The sequence below is a fragment of the Oncorhynchus tshawytscha genome, unplaced genomic scaffold (genome assembly GCF_018296145.1).
Source record: "Oncorhynchus tshawytscha isolate Ot180627B unplaced genomic scaffold, Otsh_v2.0 Un_contig_5015_pilon_pilon, whole genome shotgun sequence".
Lineage (NCBI taxonomy): Eukaryota > Metazoa > Chordata > Actinopteri > Salmoniformes > Salmonidae > Oncorhynchus > Oncorhynchus tshawytscha.
In genome coordinates this window covers 655001-670000 of record NW_024609820.1, presented here as the reverse complement: position 1 = coordinate 670000, position 15000 = coordinate 655001, and the positions used below count along the sequence as shown (strand labels likewise).

Below are 15000 nucleotides of genomic sequence, written 5' to 3'. Positions count from 1 at the left end.
TCTAGTTTTAACTCTGGTTTAAAACACGACAATGTTAGACTGTTGTTCATATTGATCCAGTCTAGTTTTAACTCTGGTTTAAAACACGACAATGTTAGACTGTTGTTCATATTGATCCAGTCTAGTTTTATGGTCACTTCAAGGCCTCATTATAGAAATATCCTGTTTCCTGTATTTGGTTGATATGTTGGAGAACAAAATAACAGATTTCCTGTGTTCTCTGTTCTGCTGCTAAAACAAGTGTTATGTCAGCTGTGAGCTTGTGTCAGTGCTTCAGCTGTCACACACAGATTGTCTACTGTCTCTTCATTATTAGGACCCGGTTTATTACAGGTTCTCTACCTCCTAGGTGTCTGTAAGGACATGAGCCACCTTCTGTCCAATCTAACTCAAGGTTTATTACAGGTTCTCTACCTCCTAGGTCTCTGTAAGGACATGAGCCACCTTCTGTCCAATCTAACTCAAGGTTTATTACAGGTTCTCTACCTCCTAGGTCTCTGTAAGGACATGAGCCACCTTCTGTCCAATCTAACTCAAGGTTTATTACAGGTTCTCTACCTCCTAGGTCTCTGTAAGGACATGAGCCACCTTCTGTCCAATCTAACTCAAGGTTTATTACAGGTTCTCTACCTCCTAGGTCTCTGTAAGGACATGAGCCACCTTCTGTCCAATCTAACTCAAGGTTTATTACAGGTTCTCTACCTCCTAGGTCTCTGTAAGGACATGAGCCACCTTCTGTCCAATCTAACTCAAGGTTTATTACAGGTTCTCTACCTCCTAGGTCTCTGTAAGGACATGAGCCACCTTCTGTCCAATCTAACTCAAGGTTTATTACAGGTTCTCTACCTCCTAGGTCTCTGTAAGGACATGAGCCACCTTCTGTCCAATCTAACTCAACTAAACCAGGCTAAACATGACCCTTATGAAATTACATTCCTGCTCAATCTATGCCTGCCAGGGAAACAAGTTTTTAATAAATGTACTGGTGCTGGCAATGTTAGTTATTGTACTTAGGCTTATAGTGCACTACTTTTGACCAGGGCCCATAGGGCTCAGGTCAAATGTAACACACTAGACAGAGAATAGGGTGCTATTTGGGACACAGACATCACTAGCAGGTTCAAGGGTAATACTGGGGGATTTGGAAAAGACAAGAGGATTTAGAAGTGATTTAGTGTTCATTTTGAGTTGAACCAAGTCAAGTCCAACAGTTTGTCCTCGGGGTCTTTCATTAAACCACAGCAGGAGGGACTGGGACATAAATCTCCAAGTCTACTCTGCTTTCATCCACATGAACACTGAATAAACACTGACGCTTGTTGTTTTCTCTTACTTCACTTTGCTAACTTGCCAGTTCTAGTTCTGACTAATGACCCATATTTGTCCATTAAAACAAGCCTTTTCTCTTTCCCCCCGTCAGGTTCGATGCCGGTCTGTGACTCTGCTAAACAGTAACCATGGCCACAGTAACCATGGCCCTCCTGTCCTAAGATCAGACTCCAGTGGATGTTTTGAGGAAAAAGAAGATGGAGGATCTTTGCTCGGAGCATGTAGCTGACCTTCCTCAGAATGGGGGAAGTAGTGGAGGAGGAAGAGGTGGTGGAGAGGGGGTCAGAAAGGTAGAGAACACTGTCACCCAGCTGATTACAAGCGAGGCCTCAAGCATCAGCTCTCCTGGCCAGGCTAATCAGAAACCAAGCCTTTCACATATGGTAACTATCCCAGCGTCCCCCACCATGGTCAGTCCCAGCGCCGAGGCTCCAGAAGGGGTGGCTCTCAAGGTGGCTGCCACCGTGCTTCAGCCTCTCTGTCTGGGGGACAGTCCTGTGATGCTGCCCATCCACCCCCTCCAACAGATGGCTGGAGGAACCCCTCCCCAGGGGATCCCTCCATACCTCCTGACCCACCAGGGGCCTCTCTCCCTGGGCTCCCTCTCCCAAGGCCCTGGTCTCTCCCTGCCTCTGGTCCTGGAGCAGCATGTGTTCCAGCATCTGAACACCATGGGAGCGATGCTCCAGCAGACTCCCCCCTACCCTTCCCTGTCCTTCCTGCAGAACAATCTGCTGTGTCACACCCAGCCTCAGACCTCTTCCATGGCTTCGTTGGCCTTCTGCCAGCCTCCAGCCCTGGATCAGAAACTACCTGGACCTCCAGCCCAGGACCCAGGTAATTGTAATGGTATATAGTAATTCAGCTGTCGACTATTGGTGTGTAATCCCTCCAATTGTAGTAATACAACCATTCTCTCTCTTTCTCTCTCTTCTAGGTATTCATGCCATCCTCCAGAACCCAGCATTCGCTGCCCTCATACAGGACCTGTTTTCTGCTCAGACCAACCCCACCTCCTCTTCCTGTCACCCAGCGGGGTCAACCCCAACTGACCCCTTTGCTTCAGCCTCGTTCCCCCCATCCCAACCCCAACCTCCACCCCTCTCCTACCCCTACAGCTCCCCGCTAGCCCCCCTGGTACCCCCTGCCACCCTCCTGGTCCCCTACCCTGTCATTGTTCCTCTCCCTGTGCCTCTACCCATCCCTCTCCCTATCCCCGTCCCACAGAGCCAGGAGTCCAAAGGATTCTCTGACCCCTCTAAACCAGCCTGTATGGTGACTAAAAGCACACAGACTAACTATGAGGAGATCGTCAGTCCTCCACCACACGGTAACATTATGACTCTTTACCCTCCATCGTCAATGGCCTCTCTGTCCTCTGTTGCCATGGTCCCCGAGGGGGAGGTGCTTGACCTATCAGTGAAATCCCCTCCCATAATCCAACCAAAGCAGGAAATGGCATTTCAACAACACGATGACACTGTCCTCGACCTGTCTGTAGCTAGTAAACAGAAAAGAAAAGAGCGTCCTTCATCGCGGGACTGGCACACTTCTTCCGAGGGCGCTACTACAGCTTGGCTCCCTTCACCCGAGGGCACTACATCTGTTTCTCTGGAGGTCTTAAAGCCTGCGGAGTGCACTCAGAAGCTTCACCACCACCCGAGCCTGTTGAACGGTGTAACCCATGTAGAATTCAGTAGACGGCGTCAGTGGGCGGTGGTGGATGGAGGTGGGAGCGGTAATAGACCCAGCAGCGAGCCCAAGAGCAGTAGCAGCAGCGGTGGCTCCAACTTTGAGATCTTTCACACCTCTCAAACAGCCAAAGTCATCGTGGCGGTCAAAGACGCGATCCCCACCACCGCCATCTTCTGTGGGAAGATCAAGTCTCTCTCAGGGCTGTCCAGTAAGAGCCTGTCTATTAAACAACACGACTCCTCCGGCCACACGGGGGCGCTGTTACATCAGTGTTACGGTGCTCTGCCTCTAACCAGAGGACACCATGTGGTGGAGCAGAAGGACCCTAACCTCCCCAGGAACAGACAGGCCATCAAACTGAAGAAGGTCAGTTCACAGGAGATCCACATCCTACCCATCAAGAAGCAACGTCTGGCTGCCTTCTGCCCCAGGAAGTAGAGAGTTAGCCTGGTCCCAGATCTGTTTGTAGAGAGGAGTTAGCCTGGTCCCAGATCTGTTTGTACTGTCTTGCAGATGTGGGACCAGGCTGGAGCGTGAAGTGTCACTGTAGAGGTGGGATCGAATCCTGGGTCAAACAGACAAGGCGGTCTCTGTTATAAAGGAGGTGTTGATGAGGTGAACTATCCTTGACTAAGACCTGAAGACTTGCGTTAGCTCCCCGAGCTTAGCTAATGCCTAGGCTTTAGCTCAACAGGCTAACACAGTCTTGTGGGACACAAGAGACCCGAGGTTCAAATCCAGTTGTTTACGTGTCTTTATTGCTAGCTCTTGTTGTTGACAGAAGTTACAAGGCGTTCTTCTGAGACATTGGCCAAGTGCTGTGACTACGGCAGACGATTGGGGACAATCTTCCTGGCATGGACAATATCTCTTCCATGTGTTGAGAGACGAAGGACGACTTTGTTGCTGTTGTACTGTGACTACGGCAGACGATTGGGGACAATCTTCCTGGCATGGACAATATCTCTTCCATGTGTTGAGAGACAAAGGACGACTTTGTTGCTGTTGTACTGTGACTACGGCAGACGATTGGGGACAATCTTCCTGGCATGGACAATATCTCTTCCATGTGTTGAGAGACAAAGGACGACTTTGTTGCTGTAGTGTTGACTGTATTTGTAGTTGTCTGACATTTTTACATTACCTTCATGTTTAATTCATCAATATAAACTGTTAAAAGAGGACTTTCTCCTTTTACAAAATGCTGTCAATTCACAGATAAAATGTGGCTGTCCATCGTCTGCTACTTTCCATGTGAAAAGGTACATTTGTTGATGCTTTGCTAGGCCTATACAGTATTTCATATCTGATTTAGGATCAGACACTTAGCCAGTCATTTGATGGTTCATGTTTGTATGTGATTCATTTGGAGAAAACTGTCATGTGAATAAAACAAAGTGTTTTTGTTGAGCATGATGCCCCTTGCCTTAACATCACAGGTACTTATTTATTACTGAAAGGGACACTTCCCTTTTCAAATGATTAAAGGTTCATGCCCGGGGCGGCCTGGTGGTTAGAGTGTTGGGCCAGTAACCATTAAAGGCTGCTGGATCAAATCCATGAGCTGACAAGGTAAAAATGTCTGTTCTGCTCCTGAACAAGGCAGTTAACCCACTGTTCCCCGGTAGGCCCGCGTTGTAAATAAGAATTTGTTCTTAACGGACTTGCCTAGTTAAATAAAAGGTTTAAATAAAAATGCTTGTCAACTCTCATGAAATGAGGCAAATGGTGAAAAAAAAAAAGTTTAATTGCGTGAAAGTACATATGCAAATATTATTTAACAAACAAGCCTTTTCCAGTACCGGTACTTGAAAAGTTGTTTTTACCATATGTATGTACACTGTGTGTTGTTTCTATGGAACAACAGACCAAAATGTAGAATCTTAAAAAATATATACAAAGTTGATCTAAAATATTGTCAAACAGAAAATGAACTTACAAGCAAATGCTACTATGAAGAAGTCTGTCCTAAAACACAAAAGCCTAGTAAAACCTGAGTATCACAATAAAGCAAGGGGCCGTTGTAAGTGTTACCATTCATTTCAACTGAAAACCTTCGGAAAAATGTTCAGAAATGGATCACTTCTTCTGCCACAGCGACAAGATAAATAGTCAAAATAAGTCCTATTTTATCACATTATAGGTTGTTGTGACACAAATGAATCCCATCCACATCTCTTTTCCTTGTGTGTTGAATCCCCCCAACACTCCATATCCTGTTTGCCTGACTGCTACACAGCCTTGTATCCATATATGCAGGATATCCTGGACATGAAACGTTAGATACATATCAACTGTCCATTTGGTGCTTGAAAACCTTCAGACAACCAACAGTCAACGACCTACTTTTAACGGCTATGATTTGAAATGAGATGAAGGCCATACACGTGTTGCAATCAATGTTCAGCTTGGCTACCATCAGGTCGGATGGTGTAGCCAACACCACCATTACAAATACCAGATTGTCTGGGTTAAAATACAGACAGGATTCAACACAACCTTCCTGTATATATGCAGAGATTAATAATACCTTTTAAAGACAGTACAAAATACAAGATATTAAAAAACAAACATATTTTTTGGCTTTTTATGTAAAACACAGGTTTTTTGTCTGGTTCTTCAAACATAAGTCCACCATCTTCTTTTACAATGAGACGTTGACTTGAACAGGAACTTCCTGTCTTCATTGTCCAACGTATTCTAGAATCTACACGCAGCAGAGGAATATGTGAATGTCCAATCACAATCATAGATCCTGGTTAGAAGTTCCATTGGGCGATCCGAAGAACGATCAGTGTTCCAACGAGTCCAGATTGTGTGATGTCACACCCTGAATGCACTAAGGAGTACGGTCAAATGCAGTGTCCAAAACAAACAATGAATCTTAACAGCATGGTACATTCTCCTTATCAACATCCTTTGATATTGAAACTATTGAAGAATCAAATCACAGTATCCATCTAGAAGCTGAATGGTTGATATCTTATTGCAATGAGAGGCTAGTGCAACAAGTAGTACATGGCATTGGGGGTTGTGTGGAGATGGCTCCTTGCATCTCCAGGTCTCCACGGCCGACAGTAGCCTGATCTCAGATCTGTTTGTTTTTTACAGAACATTCTGGGACCAGGCTAAGTAGGTAAGGGTTGAGAGAAGGTGTACATGGGCAATGCATAGGTAGGTAAACACTCAACATCATCCTTTGGGATTCAGCTGAGTCTATTCTAAAGAATAGTAGACTGAAGTTCGTTCATAGTGTTTCTCTGTACTGACGTTCACACTGACGTTCATACTGTTTCTCTGAATGCTCTTCATCACAGGATGAGGTATGAAGGTCTCTGCAAAGGAATGATTAAGGACTCATTGTGCTTAGGGTTTGATCTTCCCATTCTAGTGTTTGTGTGTGTGTGTGTGTATATGTGTGTGTGTGTGTGTGTGTGTGTGTGTGTGTGTGTGTGTGTGTGTGTGTGTGTGTGTGTGTGTGTGTGTGTGTGTGTGTGTGTGTGTGTGTGTGTGTGAGTGTATGTGTGTGTGTGTGTGTGTGTGTGTGTGTATGTGTGTATGTGTGTGAGTGTGTGTGTGTGTGTGTGTGTGTGTGTGTGTGTGTGTGTGTACTGTTTGGTCTGTTTGAGCCTCTCGATGTGATGACATAGCTTGAGGGCGGGGCCTAGCTTCAGACCCATGTACTTCATGATGATGTCACTACGTAGAAGCATCAGCGCCTTTCCGTCGATCTCCTGAAGACAAGAGACAAACGCAGTCAGAAAGAGGGCTTAGCACCAACACAGGACCAGACGACAGCTAAGATGGCCGAAACATCTATGATTAACTCTTCTAAATGAAAGGTTGTGGGGTTTTTTAACGTTCAACAGTGATAGGTGCACCTATTTCCCCCAACACAGAACCAACATAACAGCAGAACAACAACATAATTCTCTCTGAGCTGAGATGTCCAGACAGACATCAACAGAAAATGTCTGGCGTCGTACTGTAAACATTCACTGCGTTGTAGATGGCCTGTATGGTTGAACAGAGTTGGGTTTTCCTGGAGGGAATGAAAGTGATTCTCTCCAGACAGGTAGGGAAGGTTCTGAGACAGGCCAGTGCTAGTCTCCCAGGTTATAGACTAAACACAGAGGACACAGGCCAGTGCTAGTCTCCCAGGTTATAGAATAAAACACAGAGGACACAGGCCACAGGAATAGAATTAGAACAGTGTTGTAAATCTCTCTCTGTGACACAGACGTCCTCCCTTCCTGCTTCTGACAGGGATATACACACAGCAAGGAGGGCTGGAGCACATCAGAACCAGGCCAGACACCTAACACATATCCAGGGGGGAATTTCTTTTTTGGGGATATTTATTGAATTTTTACACAACATAAAAATAATCTAGGGAGCATCTCAATAGTGTAACATCAGGCCTGGACCCGGCACTTAGACACACATCTAGGGAGCATCTCAATAGTGTAACATCAGGCCTGGACCTGGCACTTAGACACACATCTAGGGAGCATCTCAATAGTGTAACATCAGGCCTGGACCTGGCACTTAGACACACATCTAGGGGGCATCTCAATAGTGTAACATCAGGCCTGGACCTGGCACTTAGACACACATCTAGGGAGCATCTCAATAGTGTAACATCAGGCCTGGACCTGGCACTTAGACACACATGAATCTCGCACTTAGACACACATCTAGGGGCATCTCAATAGTGTAACTAGGGGAGCATCTCAATAGTGTAACATCAGGCCTGGACCTGGCACTTAGACACACATCTAGGGAGCATCTCAATAGTGTAACATCAGGCCTGGACCCGGCACTTAGACACACATCTAGGGGGCATCTCAATAGTGTAACATCAGGCCTGGACCTGGCACTTAGACACACATCTAGGGGGCATCTCAATAGTGTAACATCAGGCCTGGACCCGGCACTTAGACACACATCTAGGGGGCATCTCAATAGTGTAACATCAGGCCTGGACCCGGCACTTAGACACACATCTAGGGGGCATCTCAATAGTGTAACATCAGGCCTGGACCTGGCACTTAGACACACATCTAGGGGGCATCTCAATAGTGTAACATCAGGCCTGGACCTGGCACTTAGACACACATCTAGGGGCATCTCAATAGTGTAACATCAGGCCTGGACCTGGCACTTAGACACACATCTAGGGGGCATCTCAATAGTGTAACATCAGGCCTGGACCTGGCATCTCAATAGACACACATCTAGGACAGACAACATCATCAATCAATAGTGTAACATCAGGCCTGGACCTGGCACTCACACATGTCTTTCATGGCCTGGAAGAGCTCTCAATAGTGTAACATCAGGCCTGGACCCGGGACACACATCTAGGGGGCATCTCAATAGTGTAACATCAGGCCTGCCTGGACAAACTGCATCACCTGGATCCACAGACACACATCTAGGGGGCATCTCAATAGTGTAACATCAGGCCTGGACAGCCTCCCATCTGCAGCTGCCAGGCCTGCCCAGGACCTGTGGTGGACTCAATAGTGAACATCAGAACACACAGACAGAGCAGCAGAGAGTCAGAATCTCAATAGTGTAACATCAGTTAAACACCATGGATACTGATCAGGCTTTCCTGACACTTACAGGGCGGCATCTCAATAGTGGTCAGGGACTAGTAACCGAGGTTTCAAATCTAGGAGCATCTCAAGGTGCCATCAGGCCTGGACCTGGCACTTAGACCCACTGTTCCTAGGCCACACATCTGGGGCATCTCAATAGTGTAAATTTGTTCTTAACTGACTTCTCAATAGTGTAACATCAGGCCTGGACCCGCCTGGTTAAATAAATAAAAATACTTTACAGGGGGCATCAACATATCCATGGCATTGTCCACTGGAGGTGGCAGTGCTAGTGTACACAACATATCCATGGCATTGTCCACTAGGTGGCAGGACAAGAAACATCATCAATCAATAAATAAATCAATCAAGGTCCACTCACGTGTTTTCTGAAGAGCTCCACGTGGGGTCCGAGTGTTTGGGGGTCACAAACATATCCATGGGATTGTCCACTAGGTGACAGTGCTACACAGACATATCCATGGCATTGTCACTAGGTGGCAGTGCTCACAACATATCCATGGCATTGTCCACTATGAAGTGCTGATCCTTTCCAGACATTGTCCAGGGCGGCAGGTAGCCTAGTATCCATGGCATTGTCCACTAGGTGGCAGTGTTTCAAACATATCCATGGCATTGTCCACTAGGTGGCAGTGCTGCCCCATATCCATGGCATTAACCACTGTTCCAGGCTGTCACAAAATCATGGCATTGTCCACTAAAAATGGCAGTGCTTACACAACATAACATCCATGGCATTGTCCACTAGGTGGCAGTGCTACACAACATATCCATGGCATTGTCCACTAGGTGGCAGTGCTACACAACATATCCATGGCATTGTCCACTGGGTGGCAGTGCTACACAACATATCCATGGCATTGTCCACTAGGTGGCAGTGCTACACAACATATCCATGGCATTGTCCACTAGGTGGCAGTGCTACACAACATATCCATGGCATTGTCCACTAGGTGGCAGTGCTACACAACATATCCATGGCATTGTCCACTAGGTGGCAGTGCTACACAACATATCCATGGCATTGTCCACTAGGTGGCAGTGCTACACAACATATCCATGGCATTGTCCACTAGGTGACAGTGCTACACAACATATCCATGGCATTGTCCACTAGGTGACAGTGCTACACAACATATCCATGGCATTGTCCACTAGGTGGCAGTGCTACACAACATATCCATGGCATTGTCCACTAGGTGGCAGTGCTACACAACATATCCATGGCATTGTCCACTAGGTGGCAGTGCTACACAACATATCCATGGCATTGTCCACTAGGTGGCAGTGCTACACAACATATCCATGGCATTGTCCACTAGGTGGCAGTGCTACACAACATATCCATGGCATTGTCCACTAGGTGGCAGTGCTACACAACATATCCATGGCATTGTCCACTAGGTGACAGTGCTACACAACATATCCATGGCATTGTCCACTAGGTGGCAGTGCTACACAACATATCCATGGCATTGTCCACTAGGTGACAGTGCTACACAACATATCCATGGCATTGTCCACTAGGTGGCAGTGCTACACAACATATTTACTGCCACCTGACTACACCTCTGTTAAACGAATGAAAATAAAAACACCATCGCCTTTCTTGAACTAACTTGTCTTGCTAGCACTGTCTTAGCTGCTTTATTCTGGAAAATGTACTGACTATGACTGAGATGTGTGGTTGTCTCACCTAGCTATCTTAAGATGAATGCACTAACTAACTCTGGATACGAGCGTCTGCTAAGTTAGTAAAATGTTGAATGTGATCTGCTCCAACACAGGAAGCCTAGCCCCCCCCAAAAAGATCAACATTCAAACAAACGTAAATGGCCAACTAGAATCTAGAGGCACACACAAGGCCCGCCCAGTCAGCCAGCCAATGGGGGTTAAGCTCTTACAAGGCCTACCTTCCACTCGTCTCTGTAGCCCTCTGGACCCCAGGTCAGAAGGGTTGGGGGCCAGGCGCCTGAGGGGTGGTGGTGGGGGGTGACCAGGGCCAGACCCAGGGTAGTAGGGGCTGCTGGACCCCTGGCCACGGTACTCTGAGGTGGTGCGTTGTGTCAGGGGGCGAGGGGTCATGGAGGGAGAGGTGGAGGTGTCCATAGGGTCCTCAGTCAAACCGTTCTCACTGCGAGGAAGGGGCTCTGATGGAGGGTAAGAGAGGTAGGATCGTCAGTGTATAGACACACACTAATACAGTGTCACACACACACATGAATTCTTAAAGTAAAATGCCATGTAATAATGTGTCATGAGAAACTAAGCAAGTGTTTGATGATTGGTGATCAATCATGAAGTGGTAGCTTAGCCGTTAGCTGCTTGGTGATCGGTGATTAATCATGAAGTGGTAGCTTAGCCGTTAGCTGCTTGGTGATCAATCATGAAGTGGTAGCTTAGCCGTTAGCTACTTGGTGATCGGTGATTAATCATGAAGTGGTAGCTTAGCCGTTAGCTGCTTGGTGATCGGTGATTAATCATGAAGTGGTAGCTTAGCCGTTAGCTGCTTGGTGATCGGTGATTAATCATGAAGTGGTAGCTTAGCCGTTAGCTGCTTGGTGATCGGTGATTAATCATGAAGTGGTAGCTTAGCCGTTAGCTGCTTGGTGATCGGTGATTAATCATGAAGTGGTAGCTTAGCCGTTAGCTGCTTGGTGATCAGTGATTAATCATGAAGTGGTAGCTTAGCCGTTAGCTGCTTGGTGATTAATCATGAAGTGGTAGCTTAGCCGTTAGCTGCTTGGTGAGCTTAGCCATTAGCTGCTTGGTGATCAGTGATTAATCATGAAGTGGTAGCTTAGCCGTTAGCTGCTTGGTGATCGGTATTAATCATGAAGTGGTAGCTTAGCCGTTAGCTGCTTGGTGATCAGTGATTAATCATGAAGTGGTAGCTTAGCCGTTAGCTGCTTGGTGATCGGTGATTAATCATGAAGTGGTAGCTTAGCCGTTAGCTGCTTGGTGATCGGTGATTAATCATGAAGTGGTAGCTTAGCCGTTAGCTGCTTGGTGATCAGTGATTAATCATGAAGTGGTAGCTTAGCCGTTAGCTGCTTGGTGATTAATCATGAAGTGGTAGCTTAGCCATTAGCTGCTTGGTGATCAGTGATTAATCATGAAGTGGTAGCTTAGCCGTTAGCTGCTTGGTGATCGGTGATTAATCATGAAGTGGTAGCTTAGCCGTAAGTTGCTGATGCAATTACATTGAACAGTGGCAGGTCATCAATATCTGTACAGTTACTAAGACTTCATTAATAAACTATACAAGCAGAAGTTTTAATTAACCAAACAGCAGTTATGCATTAAGGATAGTGTTTCAATAATGTAGAATCAGGGATAATAAGAAGGAAGACGATTGGCCACAACTATCACTCTACTGAGGACACAAGGAAGTGGTTATTTGTGTTAATTCAGTAGAGTGGTCCTTCTAGTTAATCACAGTGCCCAGTCCAGCACTGGGCTGCATCTTAATAGTGTAGAGAGGCTTCCTCTCCTTCTAGTTAATCACAGTGCCCAGTCCAACACTGGGCTGCATCTTAATAGTGTAGAGAGGCTTCCTCTCCTTCTAGTTAATCACAGTGCCCAGTCCAGCACTGGGCTGCATCTTAATAGTGTAGAGAGGCTTCCTCTCCTTCTAGTTAATCACAGTGCCCAGTCCAGCACTGGGCTGCATCTTAATAGTGTAGAGAGGCTTCCTCTCCTTCTAGTTAATCACAGTGCCCAGTCCAGCACTGGGCTGCATCTTAATAGTGTAGAGAGGCTTCCTCTCCTTCTAGTTAATCACAGTGCCCAGTCCAGCACTGGGCTGCATCTTAATAGTGTAGAGAGGCTTCCTCTCCTTCTAGTTAATCACAGTGCCCAGTCCAACACTGGGCTGCATCTTAATAGTGTAGAGAGGCTTCCTCTCCTTCTAGTTAATCACAGTGCCCAGTCCAGCACTGGGCTGCATCTTAATAGTGTAGAGAGGCTTCCTCTCCTTCTAGTTAATCACAGTGCCCAGTCCAACACTGGGCTGCATCTTAATAGTGTAGAGAGGCTTCCTCTCCTTCTAGTTAATCACAGTGCCCAGTCCAACACTGGGCTGCATCTTAATAGTGTAGAGAGGCTTCCTCTCCTTCTAGTTAATCACAGTGCCCAGTCCAACACTGGGCTGCATCTTAATAGTGTAGAGAGGCTTCCTCTCCTCATTTCATCTGCACTGACATTAAAGAACTGGACAGGTGAAAGTCTGTTCCTGGGTAGCTATCCTCCATTTAGTTTCCTTATCCTGTATTTTGTGTTTATATATCAGTACTGAAGGAGACGAGATGACAAAGGAAGGACAGGAGGTCATTTCAAACTATTGCGATGTATCTCCAGTGAGTGCACCAGGGGTAGCTCTGAGGCTGAGGGGTGTTAGTGTACCTTCCGAGGGGTGTGCCTCTGTGCTGTGCAGCCGTTTGGAGGAGGACAGGGGAGAAGGGTAAAGGTTACAGTCCCTGTCTCTGTCCATCTGGAAACGCCTGCTCCTTCCTACGGAGCCTCTGGCTATGGACAAGGCCTCTGACATCTCTTCTTTTACTGAAGACAACAGAGGAGAGACAAGAGACGGCATCAGCTACTGCCAACTGAGGGCCACTGAGATCTCTATAAACTTGTGTTTTTTTGGGGTCTGATGTTTCATGTGGGTCAGTGACCTGTTGAAGGAAATGCTATGACATTATAGATGACCATTGGAATATTAGAGAAATAGCCACAGTTTCTATTGTGACTGTTGATGGGAAATACATGCTGGCTTGTGGCTTTGTGACAAAGATAAGGAAAAGCTCACACACACACAAACACACACACACACACACACACACACACACACACACACACACACACACACACACACACACACACACACACACACACACACACACACACACACACACACACACACACACATGGTTTGCAGGCATTACCTGACGTGCTCCTGTCGTAGGCTGTGTGTCCAGTGGAGGCCATGAATGCAGGGCTGAAGGGTTGGGAGGAGAACAGGTTGTCACTTTGCAGTTGGTGACACAGAGTCTCCATGAACCTGAGCACAAAGGAGGCAGAGGAGGCCTGTGGCAGCTTGACATAGTGGATCCCCCCATCAGACCGCACTGCAGGGTGGGAGACAGAACAGATAGACACAGTCATATGGTATCTAGCTGATTACAGAGGCTCTGAAGGCCTGGGACAGCTTGACATAGTGGATCCCCCCATCAGACCGCACTGCAGGGTGGGAGACAGAACAGATAGACACAGTCATATGGTATCTAGCTGATTACAGAGGCTCTGAAGGCCTGGGACAGAAAGAAGGCCTACAAACCTGACTTGGTTACATCAGCTCTGTCAGGAGGAATGGGCCAAAATTCACCCAACTTATTGTGGGAAGCTTATGGAAGGTTACCTGAAATGTTTGACCCAAGTTAAACAATTTAAAGGCAATGCTAGAAAATACTAATTGAGTGTTTGTAAACTTCTGACCCACTGGGAATGTGATGAAAGAAATAAAAGCTGAAATAAATAATTCTCTCTACTATTATTCTGACATTTCACATTCTTAAAATAAAGTGCTGACCCTAACTGACCTAAAAACAGGGAATTTTTACTAGGATTAAATGTCAGGAATTGTGAAAAACTAAGTTTAAATGTGTTTGGCTAAGGTGTATGTAAACTCCCGACTTCAACTGTCTGTATCTGGGCTGAGAGAGGCAGGCAGAGGCACTCAGCAGATGGAGAAATGACTGGCTGTACCAGACATACATCACATAGCTCTTTACCTAGCTGTTGAAACACTATCTGTTAGGGACCTGACCATACCATATTATCACCATACTTATGTATGGAGAATTCTCACAATTCTGTATGTATTGCGATTCGATACTGTGATTTTATTGTGATTCCATGTTCCAAACATATTGCTCACCATTTATCTGCTGTAGAGGAACAAGAGAGAACCATGAGAACCATGATTCTATGGCGCAGTAACAGACATGATTATTTGGTTTCTATGGCGCAGTAAAGACATGATTATTTGGTTTCTATGGCGCAGTAAAGACATGATTATTTGGTTTCTATGGCGCAGTAAAGACATGATTATTTGGTTTCTATGGCGCAGTAAAGACATGATTATTTGGTTTCTATGGCGCAGTAAAGACATGATTATTTGGTTTCTATGGCGCAGTAAAGACATGATTATTTGGTTTCTAGGCGCAGTAAAGACATGATTATTTGGTTTCTATGGCGCAGTAAAGACATGATTATTTGGTTTCTATGGCGCAGTAAAGACATGATTATTTGGTTTCTATGGCGCAGTAAAGACATGATTATTTGGTTT

General features: G+C 46.1%; 2 protein-coding genes and 1 long non-coding RNA gene across 5 annotated transcripts in view; 1 reads left to right on the top strand and 2 right to left on the bottom strand.

Moving 5' to 3' along the window:
• Positions 1–4434, top strand: part of si:ch211-161f7.2 (retinoic acid-induced protein 2) — a 26353-nt gene extending 21919 nt beyond the window's left edge. The window contains exons 2-3 of the mRNA XM_024409348.2: positions 1421–2166; positions 2267–4434. Coding sequence (XP_024265116.2) covers positions 1527–2166; positions 2267–3462 — 1836 coding nt within the window. The 5' untranslated portion in view covers positions 1421–1526 and the 3' untranslated portion in view covers positions 3463–4434. The remainder of the gene's footprint in view (positions 1–1420; positions 2167–2266) is intronic.
• A 5855-nt stretch (positions 4435–10289) lies between these two features.
• scml2 (Scm polycomb group protein like 2) overlaps positions 10290–15000 on the bottom strand; it is a 52214-nt gene continuing 47503 nt past the window's right edge. Inside the window, exons 12-14 of one of the 3 annotated variants that reach the window (XM_042318995.1) lie at positions 13598–13780; positions 13056–13211; positions 10290–10801 (exon numbers count right to left, since the gene is read on the bottom strand). In XM_042318995.1, coding sequence (XP_042174929.1) covers positions 10470–10801; positions 13056–13211; positions 13598–13780 — 671 coding nt within the window. In that variant the 3' untranslated portion in view covers positions 10290–10469. The other 2 variants (XM_042318994.1, XM_042318996.1) reach the window with 2 other exon arrangements.
• Positions 14873–15000, bottom strand: part of LOC121846109 — a 2108-nt gene continuing 1980 nt past the window's right edge. The window contains exon 2 of the long non-coding RNA XR_006083015.1: positions 14873–15000. This exon is cut by the window's right edge and continues 1114 nt beyond it. This is a non-coding gene — a long non-coding RNA (uncharacterized LOC121846109).